This window comes from Oncorhynchus tshawytscha, linkage group LG33 (assembly GCF_018296145.1).
Source record: "Oncorhynchus tshawytscha isolate Ot180627B linkage group LG33, Otsh_v2.0, whole genome shotgun sequence".
Classification (NCBI taxonomy): domain Eukaryota; kingdom Metazoa; phylum Chordata; class Actinopteri; order Salmoniformes; family Salmonidae; genus Oncorhynchus; species Oncorhynchus tshawytscha.
Genome location: NC_056461.1, coordinates 47,702,436 through 47,717,435, shown reverse-complemented (window position 1 = coordinate 47,717,435; position 15,000 = coordinate 47,702,436). Strand labels below are relative to the sequence as shown.

The 15,000-nt window shown below is 42.3% G+C and overlaps 1 protein-coding gene across 2 annotated transcripts in view; it reads left to right on the top strand.

Moving 5' to 3' along the window:
- The window catches only part of LOC121841693 (cell adhesion molecule 2-like), a 685,661-nt gene that overhangs the window by 534,168 nt on the left and 136,493 nt on the right, over positions 1 to 15,000 (top strand). For both annotated transcript variants that reach the window (XM_042311701.1, XM_042311700.1), the window contains one exon: positions 4,029 to 4,181. In XM_042311701.1, coding sequence (XP_042167635.1) covers positions 4,029 to 4,181 — 153 coding nt within the window. The remainder of the gene's footprint in view (positions 1 to 4,028; positions 4,182 to 15,000) is intronic.

The window sequence follows — 15,000 nt, the reverse complement described above, 5'->3', positions numbered from 1 at the left end:
TTAATAATCCCGCCTCCATCCCTCCTCCTGTATTCGATGGTGTTTGACATGGGGGAGGAGACCAGTCGTTTGATGACCAATCTTTATCAATATAGAAGCAACAGTCATTTTTCATACTTTGGTTTTCCTACTTGGTTTTGGTTTCATCCAAATGTTTTTGACTGTTTGGGACCTTTAATAACTTGAGTGTGATTGTGTCATTTTTATTCTGTGTAGAGTAAAACAATGCAAACACCCAAAACCACGCCCCTCATTATCATATTTACCAGCATGCTTTATTGCAGGTTGATTTTTAGAATTGTGTGTGTCTATATCTGTGTTTTTGTATGCACGTTGATTGATTAATTGATTGATCTTATCAATCAATCAATCAATATATTTATAAATCCCCTTTTTACATCAGCTGATATCTCAAAGTGCCGTATAGAAACCCAGCCTAAAACCCCAAAACAGCAAGCAATGCAGGTGTAGAAGCACGGTGGCTAGGAAAAACTCCCTAGAAAGGCTAGAACTAGGAAGAAACCAGGCTCCGAGGGGTGGCCGGGTGGAGATTATAACAGAACATGGCCAAGATGTTCAAATGTTCATAGATGACCAGCAGGGTCAAATAATAATCACAGTGGTTGTAGAAGGTGCAACAGGTCAGCACCTCAGGAGTAAATGTCAGTTGGCTTTTCATAGGCGATTGTTTTGAGTTAGAGACAGCAGGTGCGGTAGAGAGAGAGTCCAAAACAGCAGGTCTGGGACAGGTAGCACGTCCAGTTAACAGGTCAGGGCTCCATAGCCGCAGGCAGAACAGATGAGTCATCAGGTCAAGTAGTCCTGAGGCATGGTCCTAGGGCTCAGGTCCTCCGAGAGGGAGAGAGAACTAGAGAGAGCATACTTAAATTCACACAGGACTCCGGATAAGACAGGAGAAGTACTCCAGATATAACAGACCCCCGACACATAAACCCTAGCCCCCCGACACATAAACTATGCTATAAATAACATACATTTTTTTAACCTCCAAAAAAAACCTAAATCAATCTTGGATTTATTCAACCCATTACTGAGATGGTTGTTCCAGTTTAAATGGTTTAGGGAATCATTTTTCCGTCCAATACTCCTACCTTGGCTCTCATTCTAAATGCAATAATATTACTTGCTTGATGTGGTCTGCAAACCAGGAGTTTCAGGGTAAAACTAGGCTGTTGAGTAAAAAAAATGCAAACACCCAAAACCATGCCCCTCATTATCATATTTCCCAGCATGCTTTATTGCAGGTAGATTATTTTGAAGTTTTTGTTTCAATATCTGTATTTTTGCAATGCACAATGATTGATTGACTGTTAATTATTTATGTATAGCATAAGAACAACCCCCCCCCAAAATCTCCCCTCCCCCCAAAGAATCTGTAGGTAGTTGGATTTATTCCACCCATTACTGAGATGGTTGTTCTAGTTTAGATGGTTTAGGGAATCCCCAATGTCTGACACTCCTAACCTTGGCAGTCATTCTAAATGCAGGTTGCGATTCAAACTTCAAATTGCTGGATGTCACTTTACAAGCCACAATAATAATATGGATTGCTTGATATGGCCTGTAAACCTGGAGTTTTAGGGTAAAACTAGGCTGTCTGATGATATTTTAATGTATTGTCACAAAGGGTTAAATTACAAGGATGAAATATTCACGTATCCTCTCACCTGGTGACGACTACAGGATTGATGCAACAACCAGGTCTCTGTCACTAGCAAACACAGTCATCCAACATTCAATAAAGGCAATCGAGGGATATTTGCAACTATTTGTTGACATTAGCATATATCCCAGTGTGCCTTTAGAGTGAAAGTTAGAATTACCACCCATGACTGTGTGTACTAGTGACAGAGACTTAGTCATTTGCATCATTGCATTCACTTGAGTGTTTAGCTTCTATGAATTGCTACAAATACAACAAGGTTAATCTTTCATTGCCTGTTAACTTCCTGTCCCAGTGGCATGACGTCTTTGACCTGCTCACCTCTTCCATTTTGTCAAGTTATGATGACCTTCAGGGTGAGTTTTAATTCCCACTGAAATCTATCCAAAATGGTGTCTTTGTAATATTGTGAATAGTTGATCGCCCACCGTTTTGCATTCAGACTGATAGCCAGGTTGGGAGCATGAAGTTGACAAGACAATCTAAATTACATGAACAGGCTCCACCATCTAAATAATGACTGTAAATAAATCCAACCATGAACAGACTTGAGTAGTTTTTTTAAAAGTGTATGTTATTTATTATGGTATGAATAAAAATCAATGTCCAACCAAAAACACTGAAATAGAAACAAAGATTTAGAAAATAATTCATAGAAATAAAAATGGTATATTTCATTATCAAAAACGATTTACAAAAATATGATGTTCTGCATAATATAAACAACACTAAATGTACTACAAAACAGCATGCTGGGAAATATGTTAATAAGCTCTGACACCACTTTACATATTTTCCAAGGCTAAAAATAAGCAATCCACCCTTACGTGAAAAAGCTTATACATGAATGACTTCAAGTCGCTTTGGATAAAAGCATCTGCTAAATTAATTTATGTTGTAGAATTATAAAGCAATGCAGAATAATTGAGTGAACAATACTCATGGAAATTAGAATTTTTCCACCATATATAAGTACAAAATGACAAAGTTCATAGACAAGGAAACCAATATGTCTGAGCTAACCCTTTAATTGGAACCAGAAATATATTACAACTGATTGGAAGACATTTCAAAACATAATGTATATACTGTAATGTAAATAATTATAATTATTTGATTGTTTTAAAACTAAGTTTGCATCCCTTTTCAGTGATGAATGCATTTACTCCAGTGACTGGAATTTGATTTGAAAAATGGAACATAATTATAATACAATTCCAGTTCATAAATTCAAAATTCCAATTCCATTCTAATTCCATTCCAATTCCATTCTAATTCCATTCCAATTCCATTCTAATTCCATTCTAATTCCATTCTAATTCCATTCTAATTCCATTCCAATTCCATTCCAATTCCATTCTAATTCCATTCTAATTCCATTCTAATTCCATTCTAATTCCATTCCAATTCCATTCCAATTCCATTCTAATTCCATTCCAATTCCATTCTAATTCCATTCCAATTCCATTCTAATTCCATTCCAATTCCATTCTAATTCCATTCCAATTCCACTCCAAGAATGTTTTTATTTTCCAATTCAGATTGAAGTCCAATTCAGACAATCTAAATTTCAATTCCAATTCCATTCCATTCCATGGATGTTTTTATTTTAAAATGCCAATTCAGACAATCTAAATTCCAATTCAATTCCAATTCCATTCCATTCCATTTATGTTTTTATTTTAAAATGTCAATTCAGACAGTCTAAATTTCAAATCAATTACCTTTTTTTTGTTAAGATTGCTGCAATTCCAAATCAATTCGAAGTAAAATTCTCCATTTCCTGCTTGCATTCTAGAATTTAATTTTGGAATATGAAAATAAATTGGAATCAACCAACCCTTGTATGTTCATAGTTGGAAGTCTCTCTCTCTCTCTGTCTTGCTCTCTCTCTCTCTCTCTCTCTCTCTTGCTCTCCCTCTCTCTCTCTCTCTGTCTGTCTCTCTCTGTCTCTCTCTTGCTCTCCCCTCTCTCTCTCTCTCTCTCTCACTCTCTCTCTCTGTCTCTCTCTCTCTCTCTTGCTCTCTCTCTCTCTGTCTCTCTCTGTCTCTCTCTCTCTTGCTCTCCCCTGTCTCTCTCCCTTCCTGTACTGCCCAGGGATAGTTGTATTAAATGCATTTAGCTGCTTTTGTTGACATATTGTGTGTGATGAAATAAGATGTTATCATTGTTATTGTTAGTGATAAAATCCATTAGTAAATTAGCTATTCTCTCTCTCTGTCTCTCTCTCTGTCTCTCTCTCTCTCTCTGTCTCTCTCTCTCTCTCTCTGTCTCTCTCTCTCTCTGTCTCTCTCTCTCGCTCTCTATCTCTCTCTCTCTGTCTCTCTGTCTCTCCCCCCTCTAGCTTTGAGAGATAACCGTATCGAGCTGGTCCGAGCGTCGTGGTCGGAGCTGACCATTAGTATCAGTGAGGTGACACTGGCTGACGAGGGGATGTACACCTGTTCTCTATTCACCATGCCTGTGAAGACCGCCAAGGCCTACCTTACTGTACTGGGTGAGTATAGCACCGGATAGCATGCACGCAGGAGTGTACTCACACATACAAGAACACACACACACACACACACACTGGCTGGAGCCAGGGACGGACTGGGACCAGACACACTGGGGCCAGGGACGGACTGGGACCAGACACACTGGGGCCAGGGACGGACTGGGACCAGACACACTGGAGCCAGGGGCGGACTGGGACCAGACACACTGGGGCCAGGGGCGGACTGGGACCAGACACACTGGGGCCAGGGACGGACTGGGACCAGACACACTGGGGCCAGGGACGGACTGGGACCAGACACACTGGGGCCAGGGACGGACTGGGACCAGACACACTGGGGCCAGGGACGGACTGGGACCAGACACACTGGGGCCAGGGACGGACTGGGACCAGACACACTGGAACCAGGGACGGACTGGGACCAGACACACTGGGGCCAGGGACGGACTGGGACCAGACACACTGGGGCCAGGGACGGACTGGGACCAGACACACTGGGGCCAGGCATTTGTCTGAAATGTCAGATGGCCATTCCGCCCCTGACTGGAGGACACCTAACCACACACGCACACACGCACACACACACACATACAAAAACACACACAAACACACACACAAACACACACACACAAAAACAGACACGCACACGCACGCACACATACACATACAAAAACACACACACACACAAACACACACACACACAAACACACACACACACAAAAACACACACGCACAGACACACACACACACACACACACACACACACACACACACACACACACACACACACACACACACACTGGATGACAGTATCTCTGATCCATACCCCAATACCACAGATATGATTTAATTTCACCACAACACAAGAACCCACATCCCTCCCCTCATCAGAGTTTATGCAAGAATCAATACCCTACAAAAATAATGTTTCATAGACTGATGATGCGTTCGTTATAGACTGATGATGCGTTCGTTATAGACTGATGATGCGTTCGGTATAGACTGATGATGCGTTCGTTATAGACTGATGATGCGTTCGTTATAGGCTGATGATGCGTTCGTTATAGACTGATGATGCGTTCGTTATATACTGATGATGCGTTCGGTATATACTGATGATGCGTTCGTTATAGACTGATGATGCGTTCGTTATAGACTGATGATGCGTTCGTTATAGACTGATGATGCATTCGTTATAGACTGATGATGCGTTCGTTATAGGCTGATGATGCGTTCGTTATAGACTGATGATGCGTTTGGTATATACTGATGATGCGTTTGTTATAGACTGATGATGCGTTCGTTATAGACTGATGATGCGTTCGTTATAGACTGATGATGCGTTCGTTATATACTGATGATGCGTTCGTTATAGACTGATGCAGCATTCGTTATAGGCTGATGATGCGTTCGTTATAGACTGATGATGCGTTCGTTATAGACTGATGCAGCATTCGTTATAGGCTGATGATGCGTTCGTTATAGACTGATGATGCGTTCGTTATAGACTGATGATGCGTTCGTTATAGACTGATGCAGCATTCGTTATAGGCTGATGCAGCATTCGTTATAGACTGATGATGCGTTCGTTATAGGCTGATGATGCGTTCGTTATAGACTGATGATGCGTTCGTTATAGGCTGATGCAGCATTCGTTATAGGCTGATGATGCGTTCGTTATAGACTGATGATGCGTTCGTTATAGACTGATGATGCGTTCGTTATAGGCTGATGATGCGTTCGTTATAGACTGATGATGCGTTCGTTATAGACTGATGATGCGTTCGTTATAGAGTGATGATGCGTTCGGTATATACTGATGATGTTCGTTATATACTGATGATGCTCGGTATAGACTGATGATGCGTTCGGTATAGACTGATGATGCGTTCGGTATATACTGATGATGCGTTCGGTATAGACTGATGATGCGTTCGGTATAGACTGATGCAGCATTCGTTATAGACTGATGATGCGTTCGTTATAGGCTGATGATGCGTTCGTTATAGACTGATGATGCGTTCGTTATAGACTGATGATGCGTTCGTTATAGGCTGATGATGCGTTCGTTATAGACTGATGATGCGTTCGTTATAGACTGATGATGCGTTCGTTATAGAGTGATGATGCGTTCGGTATATACTGATGATGCGTTCGTTATATACTGATGATGCGTTCGGTATAGACTGATGATGCGTTCGGTATAGACTGATGATGCGTTCGGTATATACTGATGATGCGTTCGGTATAGACTGATGATGCGTTTGGTATATAATGATGATGCGTTCGGTATATACTGATGATGCGTTCGGTATAGACTGATGATGCGTTCGGTATATACTGATGATGCGTTCGGTATAGACTGATGATGCGTTCGGTATAGACTGATGATGCGTTCGGTATAGACTGATGATGCGTTCGTTATAGACTGATGTTGCGTTCGGTATATACTGATGATGCGTTCGTTATATACTGATGATGCGTTCGGTATAGACTGATGATGCGTTCGGTATATACTGATGATGCGTTCGGTATAGACTGATGATGCGTTCGGTATAGACTGATGATGCGTTCGGTATAGACTGATGAAGCGTTCGTTATAGACTGATGATGCGTTCGTTATAGACTGATGTTGCGTTCGGTAAATACTGATGATGCGTTCGTTATATACTGATGATGCGTTCGGTATAGACTGATGATGCGTTCGGTATAGACTGATGATGCGTTCGTTATATACTGATGATGCGTTCGGTATAGACTGATGATGCGTTCGGTATAGACTGATGATGCGTTCGGTATATACTGATGATGCGTTCGGTATAGACTGATGATGCGTTTGGTATATACTGATGATGCGTTCGGTATATACTGATGATGCGTTCGGCATAGACTGATGATGCGTTCGGTATATACTGATGATGCGTTCGTTATATTCTGATGATGCGTTCGGTATAGACTGATGATGCATTCGGTATAGACTGATGATGCGTTCGGTATATACTGATGATGCGTTCGGTATAGACTGATGATGCGTTCGGTATAGACTGATGATGCGTTCGGTATAGACTGATGATGCGTTCGGTATAGACTGATGATGCGTTCGTTATAGACTGATGTTGCGTTCGGTATATACTGATGATGCGTTCGTTATATACTGATGATGCGTTCGGTATAGACTGATGATGCGTTCGGTATAGACTGATGATGCGTTCGGTATATACTGATGATGCGTTCGGTATAGACTGATGATGCGTTCGGTATAGACTGATGATGCGTTCGGTATAGACTGATGAAGCGTTCGTTATAGACTGATGATGCGTTCGTTATAGACTGATGTTGCGTTCGGTATATACTGATGATGCGTTCGTTATATACTGATGATGCGTTCGGTATAGACTGATGATGCGTTCGGTATAGACTGATGATGCGTTCGTTATATACTGATGATGCGTTCGGTATAGACTGATGATGCGTTCGGTATAGACTGATGATGCGTTCGGTATATACTGATGATGCGTTCGGTATAGACTGATGATGCGTTTGGTATATACTGATGATGCGTTCGGTATATACTGATGATGCGTTCGGCATAGACTGATGATGCGTTCGGTATATACTGATGATGCGTTCGGTATAGACTGATGATGCGTTCGGTATATACTGATGATGCGTTCGGTATAGACTGATGATGCGTTCGGTATATACTGATGATGCGTTCGGTATAGACTGATGATGCGTTCGTTATATACTGATGATGCGTTCGGTATAGACCGATGATGCGTTCGGTATAGACTGATGATGCGTTCCTAATATACTGATGATGCGTATCAAATAACAAACCCACATGGGGCGTATCGCTCCTATGCAGGTCCTAAACACATATAGCATAAGTGACGAAGTAGATATATTTATAGTAATGCGTATTGAATGATGTAGCCCTACATTTGCACATGATTTAATTGTGAGCTAATTGGTCCAGAGCCATTGTTCCACGTTATGTCGTTAATTTGACTCACATAAACATGACTTCTGTTAAGGATTCTTTAGTGAGAAATTGTTGGGATCACGTCCAACTGTGTTAACGATTTCAATTGGCTGATACGGATTTTGTGACCGGATATAATGTTCCGCTCAGCTGGTCGGCGCCAGCGTCGTGGCTAATTGTGCCAGGTTGGCCTTTGGGAAAAAAACAATTTTTTTAAAAGCTAGCAGCTAGCCAAGCAAAATTTCCTGAATATATCCCCAATGTGTCCCGAAGACATAATATATAATAATATAACATGCTATTCAGCAGACGCCAAAGCAACGCCACTATCCTGTCCGCCATGCTCGACCAACTGAGTTACAGAGGACATCTAATTAGCATCTCATTCAGACAACACCATTGAAATTATGAAGAATAACACAGTCAGCCCACTCACAAACCTTTTACAATACTCCGACTCAGACATCTAGTCAACCGATGATCCTATTCAGCTCAAGGTCCATTTTAACGTGTCATGTTATGTAACGAAGGCACAAAACACAGCTTTCAGTAGAACTTTATTTTTCATTTATACAGTTGGTTCGATGTTGCTGAAGTTTTCCATTTTGTTGTCAGAGTTTGGATTAAACACACGTTGGTGTTATAATTCTAAAATCGTTGGATAAAATGTACAACACACACACACACTTCCATGAACACACACACACACACACACACACACACACACTTCCATGAACACACACACACACACACACACACACACACTTCCATGAACACACACACACACACACACTTCCATGAACACACACACACACACACTTCCATGAACACACACACACACTTCCATGAACACACACACACACACACACACTTCCATGAACACACACACACACACACACACACTTCCATGAACACACACACACACACACACACACACACACACACTTCCATGAACACACACACACACACACACACACTTCCATGAACACACACACACACACACTTCCATGAACACACACACACACACACACACACTTCCATGAACACACACACACACACACACACACACACACTTCCATGAACACACACACACACACACACTTCCATGAACACACACACACACTTCCATGAACACACACACACACACACACTTCCATGAACACACACACACACACACACACTTCCATGAACACACACACACACACACACACACACACTTCCATGAACACACACACACACACACACACACTTCCATGAACACACACACACACACACACACACACTTCCATGAACACACACACACACACACACTTCCATGAACACACACACACACACACACACACACTTCCATGAACACACACACACACTTCCATGAACACACACACACACACACACACACACACACACTTCCATGAACACACACACACACACACACACTTCCACAACACACACACACACACACACACACACACACACACACACTTCCATGAACACACACACACACACACACTTCCATGAACACACACACACACACATTTCCATGAACACACACATGCATGCACACACACAGCTCTTTCTCAATCAATCAAACATACACACACACACACACACACACACATATAGTACACATGTGTTGCACACACATAGACACACACACCTCTTTCTCAAACACACACACTTCTCAATCGAACGCACACACACACAGTCTCATACACACACACACAGTCTCATACACACACACAGTCTCATACACACACACAGTCTCATACTCTCACACAGTCTCATACACACTCACACAGTCTCATACACACACAGTCTCATACACTCACACAGTCTCATACACTCACACAGTCTCATACTCTCACACAGTCTCATACACACTCACACAGTCTCATACACTCACACAGTCTCATACACTCATGTGTTGCACACACATAGACACACACACCTCTTTCTCAAACACACACACTTCTCAATCGAACGCACACACACACAGTCTCATACACACACACAGTCTCATACACACACACAGTCTCATACACACACACAGTCTCATACACACACACAGTCTCATACACACACACAGTCTCATACACACACACAGTCTCATACACACACACAGTCTCATACACTCACACAGTCTCATACACACACACAGTCTCATACACACACACAGTCTCATACACACACACAGTCTCATACACACACACACAGTCTCATACACACACACAGTCTCATACACACACACAGCCTCATACTCTCACACAGTCTCATACACACTCACACAGTCTCATACACACACAGTCTCATACACTCACACAGTCTCATACACTCACACAGTCTCACACTCTAACACAGTCTCATACACACACATAGTCTCATACACACAGTCTCATACACACACACACAGTCTCATACACACACACATTCTCATACACACACACAGTCTCATACACTCACACAGTCTCATACACACTCACACAGTCTCATACACACTCACAGTCTCATACACACACACACAGTCTCATACACACACACAGTCTCATACACTCACACAGTCTCATACACACACACAGTCTCATACTCACACACAGTCTCATACTCTCACACAGTCTCATACACACTCACACAGTCTCATACACTCACACAGTCTCATACACTCACACAGTCTCATACACACACATAGTCTCATACACTCAGTCTCATACACACACACAGTCTCATACACACACACAGTCTCATACACACACACAGTCTCATACACACACACTCACACAGTCTCTCATACACACACAGTCTCATACACACACACTCACACAGTCTCTCATACACACACAGTCTCATACACTCACACAGTCTCATACACACAGTCTCATACACACAGTCTCATACACACACAGTCTCATGCACACACACAGACACACATACACACACAGTCTCATACACTCACACAGTCTCATACACTCACACAGTCTCATACACTCACACAGTCTCATACACTCACACAGTCGCATACACTCACACAGTCGCATACACTCACCAGAGGCAGGATGAGTGAGCAGGATGTTAAAGTCTTGTCATTACCCTACCAGGAGGAGGCAGAAAACACAAGGCCTGAATCCCATCAATACCATTGATCAGTAGACCTGTCAATCACTCAGACTCACAACCTTGGAACACACACACATCACACATACACATGGACACTGCATGGACACAGGGACTTCAGGAAAGTACTCAGACCCCTTGACTTTTTCCACATTTTGTTACGTTACATCCTCATTCTAAAAATTAATTCAATACGTATTTTTTTCTCAGCAATCTACACACAATACCACATAATGACATCACAATACAACATAATGACATCACAATACCACATAATGACATCACAATACCACATAATGACATCACAATACCACATAATGACATCACAATACCACATAATGACATCACCATACCACATAATGACATCACAATACCACATAATGACATCACAATACCACATAATGACATCACAATACCACATGATGACATCACAATACCCCATAATGACATCACAATACCACATAATGACATCACAATACCACCTAATGACATCACAATACCACATAATGACATCACAATACCCCATGATGACATCACAATACCCCATAATGACATCACAATACCACATAATGACATCACAATACCACCTAATGACGTCACAATACCACATAATGATGATGTAAAAACAGGTTTTTAGACATTTTTACAAATGAATTTAAAAAATATATATATATTAAAATTCCTCTAAAAAATTCCTCTAAAAGTATTTAGACCCTTTGCTATGAGACTTGATATTGATCTCAGGTACATCCTGTTTCCATTGATCATCCTTGAGATGTTTTTACAACTTGGAGTCCACCTGTGGTAAATTCTATTGATTGAACATGATTTGGAAAGGCACACACCTGTCTATATAAAGTCCCACAGTTGACAGTGCATGTCAGAGGAAAAACCAAGCCATGAGGTCAACGTAATTGTCTGAAGAACTCAGAGACAGGATTGTGTCGAGGTATTGAAGGTCCCCAAGAACACAGTGGACTCCTTTCTTAAAATGAAGGTTTGGAACAACCAAGACTCTTCCTAGAGCTGGCCGCCAGGCAAAACTGAGCAATCGGGGGAGAAGGGCCTTGGTCAGGAAGGTGGCCAAGAACCCGATGGTCACTCTGACAGAGCTCCAGAGTTCCTCTGTGGAGATGGAAGAACCTTCCAGAAGGACAACCATCTCTGCAGCAGTCCACCAATCAGGCCTTTGTGGTAGAATGGCCAGACGGAAGCCTCTCCTCAGTAAAAGGCACATGACAGCCCGCTTGGAGTTTGCCAAATGACACCTAAAGACTCTCAGACCATGAGAAACAAGATTCTCTGGTCTGATGAAACCAAGATTGAACTCTTTGGCCTGATAGCCCAGCGTCACATCTGGAGGAAACCTGGCACCATTGGCAAGACAGAACAGCTGCCTCCGATAAGACAAAGGGTGGCGGTCTGTGTCTCTTTATTAACAACAGTTGGTGCGCGATCTCTAATATTCAGGAAGTCTCAAGGTTTTGCATCGCCTGAGTTAGAGTACCTCATGATAAGCTGTAGACCACACTATTTACCAAGAGAGTTTCCTCTCTATTTGTCTTAGCTGTCTATTTACCACCACAAACCGATGCTGGCACTAAGACCAGACTCAATGAACTGTAAACCAGAAGCCATGGATTACAGGCAACATCCGAACTGAGCTAAAGGATAGAGCTGCTGCTTTCAAGGAGTGGGACTCTAACCTGGAGGCTTATAAGAAATCCCGCTGTGCGATGAACAATCAAACAGTCAAAACATCAATACAGGACTATTACGGATTACAAAGAGAAACCGGCTGTCCAGTGATGCCGAGGCGACCAGACGAGCTAAATGCCTTCAATGCTAGCTTCAAGACAAGCAACACTGAACCATGCATGAATGCACCAGCTATTCCGGATGACTGTGTGATCACAGCTGCAACATTGAGAGCATCCTGACTGGTTGCATCACTGCCTGTTGTGGCAACTGCTTGGAATCTGACTGCAAGGCACTACAGAGGGTAGTGGGTACGGCCCTGTAAATCACTGGGGCCAAGCTTCTTGCCATCCAGGACCTCTATACCAGGCGGTGTCAGAGGAAGGCCTTAAAAATGGTCAGAGACTCCAGCCACCCTAGTCATAGACTGTTCTCTCCGCTACCGCACGGCAAGCGGTACCGGAGCACCAAGTCTAGGTCCAAGAGACTTCTAAACAGCCATAAGACTGATGAAATGGCCACCCAGACTATTTTCAATGACCCCCCATTTGGTTTTACACTGCTGCTACTTGCTGTTTATTATCTATGAATAGTTACTTTACCCCGACCTACATATACTCAATGACCTCGACTACCCTGTACCCCCGCACATTGACTCAGTACTGGTACCCCCTGTATATAGCCCCCCATTGACTCTGTACCGTAACACCCTGTATATAGCCTCCACATTGACTCTGTACCGTAACACCTTGTATATAGCCTCCACATTGACTCTATACCAGTACCCCCTGTATATAGCCTCCACATTGACTCTGTACCGTAACACCTTGTATATAGCCTCCACATTGACTCTATACCAGTACCCCCTGTATATAGCCTCCACATTGACTCTGTACCGGTATCCCCTGTATATAGCCTCCACATTGACTCTGTACTGGTACCCCCTGTATATAGCCTCCACATTGACTCTATACCAGTACCCCCTGTATATAACCTCCACATTGACTCTGTACCGGTACCCCCTGTATATAGCCTCCACATTGACTCTGTACCGGTACCCCCTGTATATAGCCTCCACATTGACTCTGTGTCGGTACCCCCTGTATATAGCCTCCACATTGACTCTGTGTCGGTACCCCCTGTATATAGCCTCGTTATTGTTATTTATTGTGTTACTTTTTTTCTTACTAAGGTACATTTTATGTTTTATATATATTTTTTTGCAAATATCTACTTACTGTTGAAAAATTCTTCGTTGTTGGTTAAGGGCTTGTATTGTAACACCTGTTGTATTCGGGCACATGGGACAAATACAATGTGATTTGATCCAGGTTCCATCCATTCTCTTTCTCTCCTTTGCTGTTCAGATGATGACGCACGCACGCACACACACACACACACACACACACACACTCTCCACCCTTGTATTGTCAGATGATGGTATGTCTGTCATCTCATACATTACATGTTGCATCCTTAAAGACCCATTTTGTTTTTTTTCATGTTATATAGATTTTTTTTTCTCCGGTATTCCTTTGAGAAATGTTGTAATTTAACAGAGGACCTATTTATCTGCCTGTTCAGTCCGTAGAACACAGAACACAGAACACAGAACACAGAACACAGAACACAGAACAGAGGTACCGTTGCATGGCCGTTGTGAATGTCAGACTCCACTCTGTGAATCGATCAGCAGGTTGAACATGGTGCGATTGTAGACTCCTAAAATTGATAGGGCAGTTTGTTTAGGTGACTTTACAGTTAACTAGCTACGTTACATGCTGATATTGACTTTGGTATTATTGTGTGGAGCTTAGTTTGCTGGCTAGCTAGCTAGCCAGCCATCCAGCCCATAGGGAGAGAATTGCATTGTGGGTTTTTGTAATCGACTTAAACTGCAACAGATTACCACAACGATGTTCAGATATTGCTACCAACCTTATTATAACGACAAAATGAAACATTTGCTAATAAAAAAAATATGGTTCTCTCTTAATTGGAGCTGTAAATTATAATAATTAGTGTTTT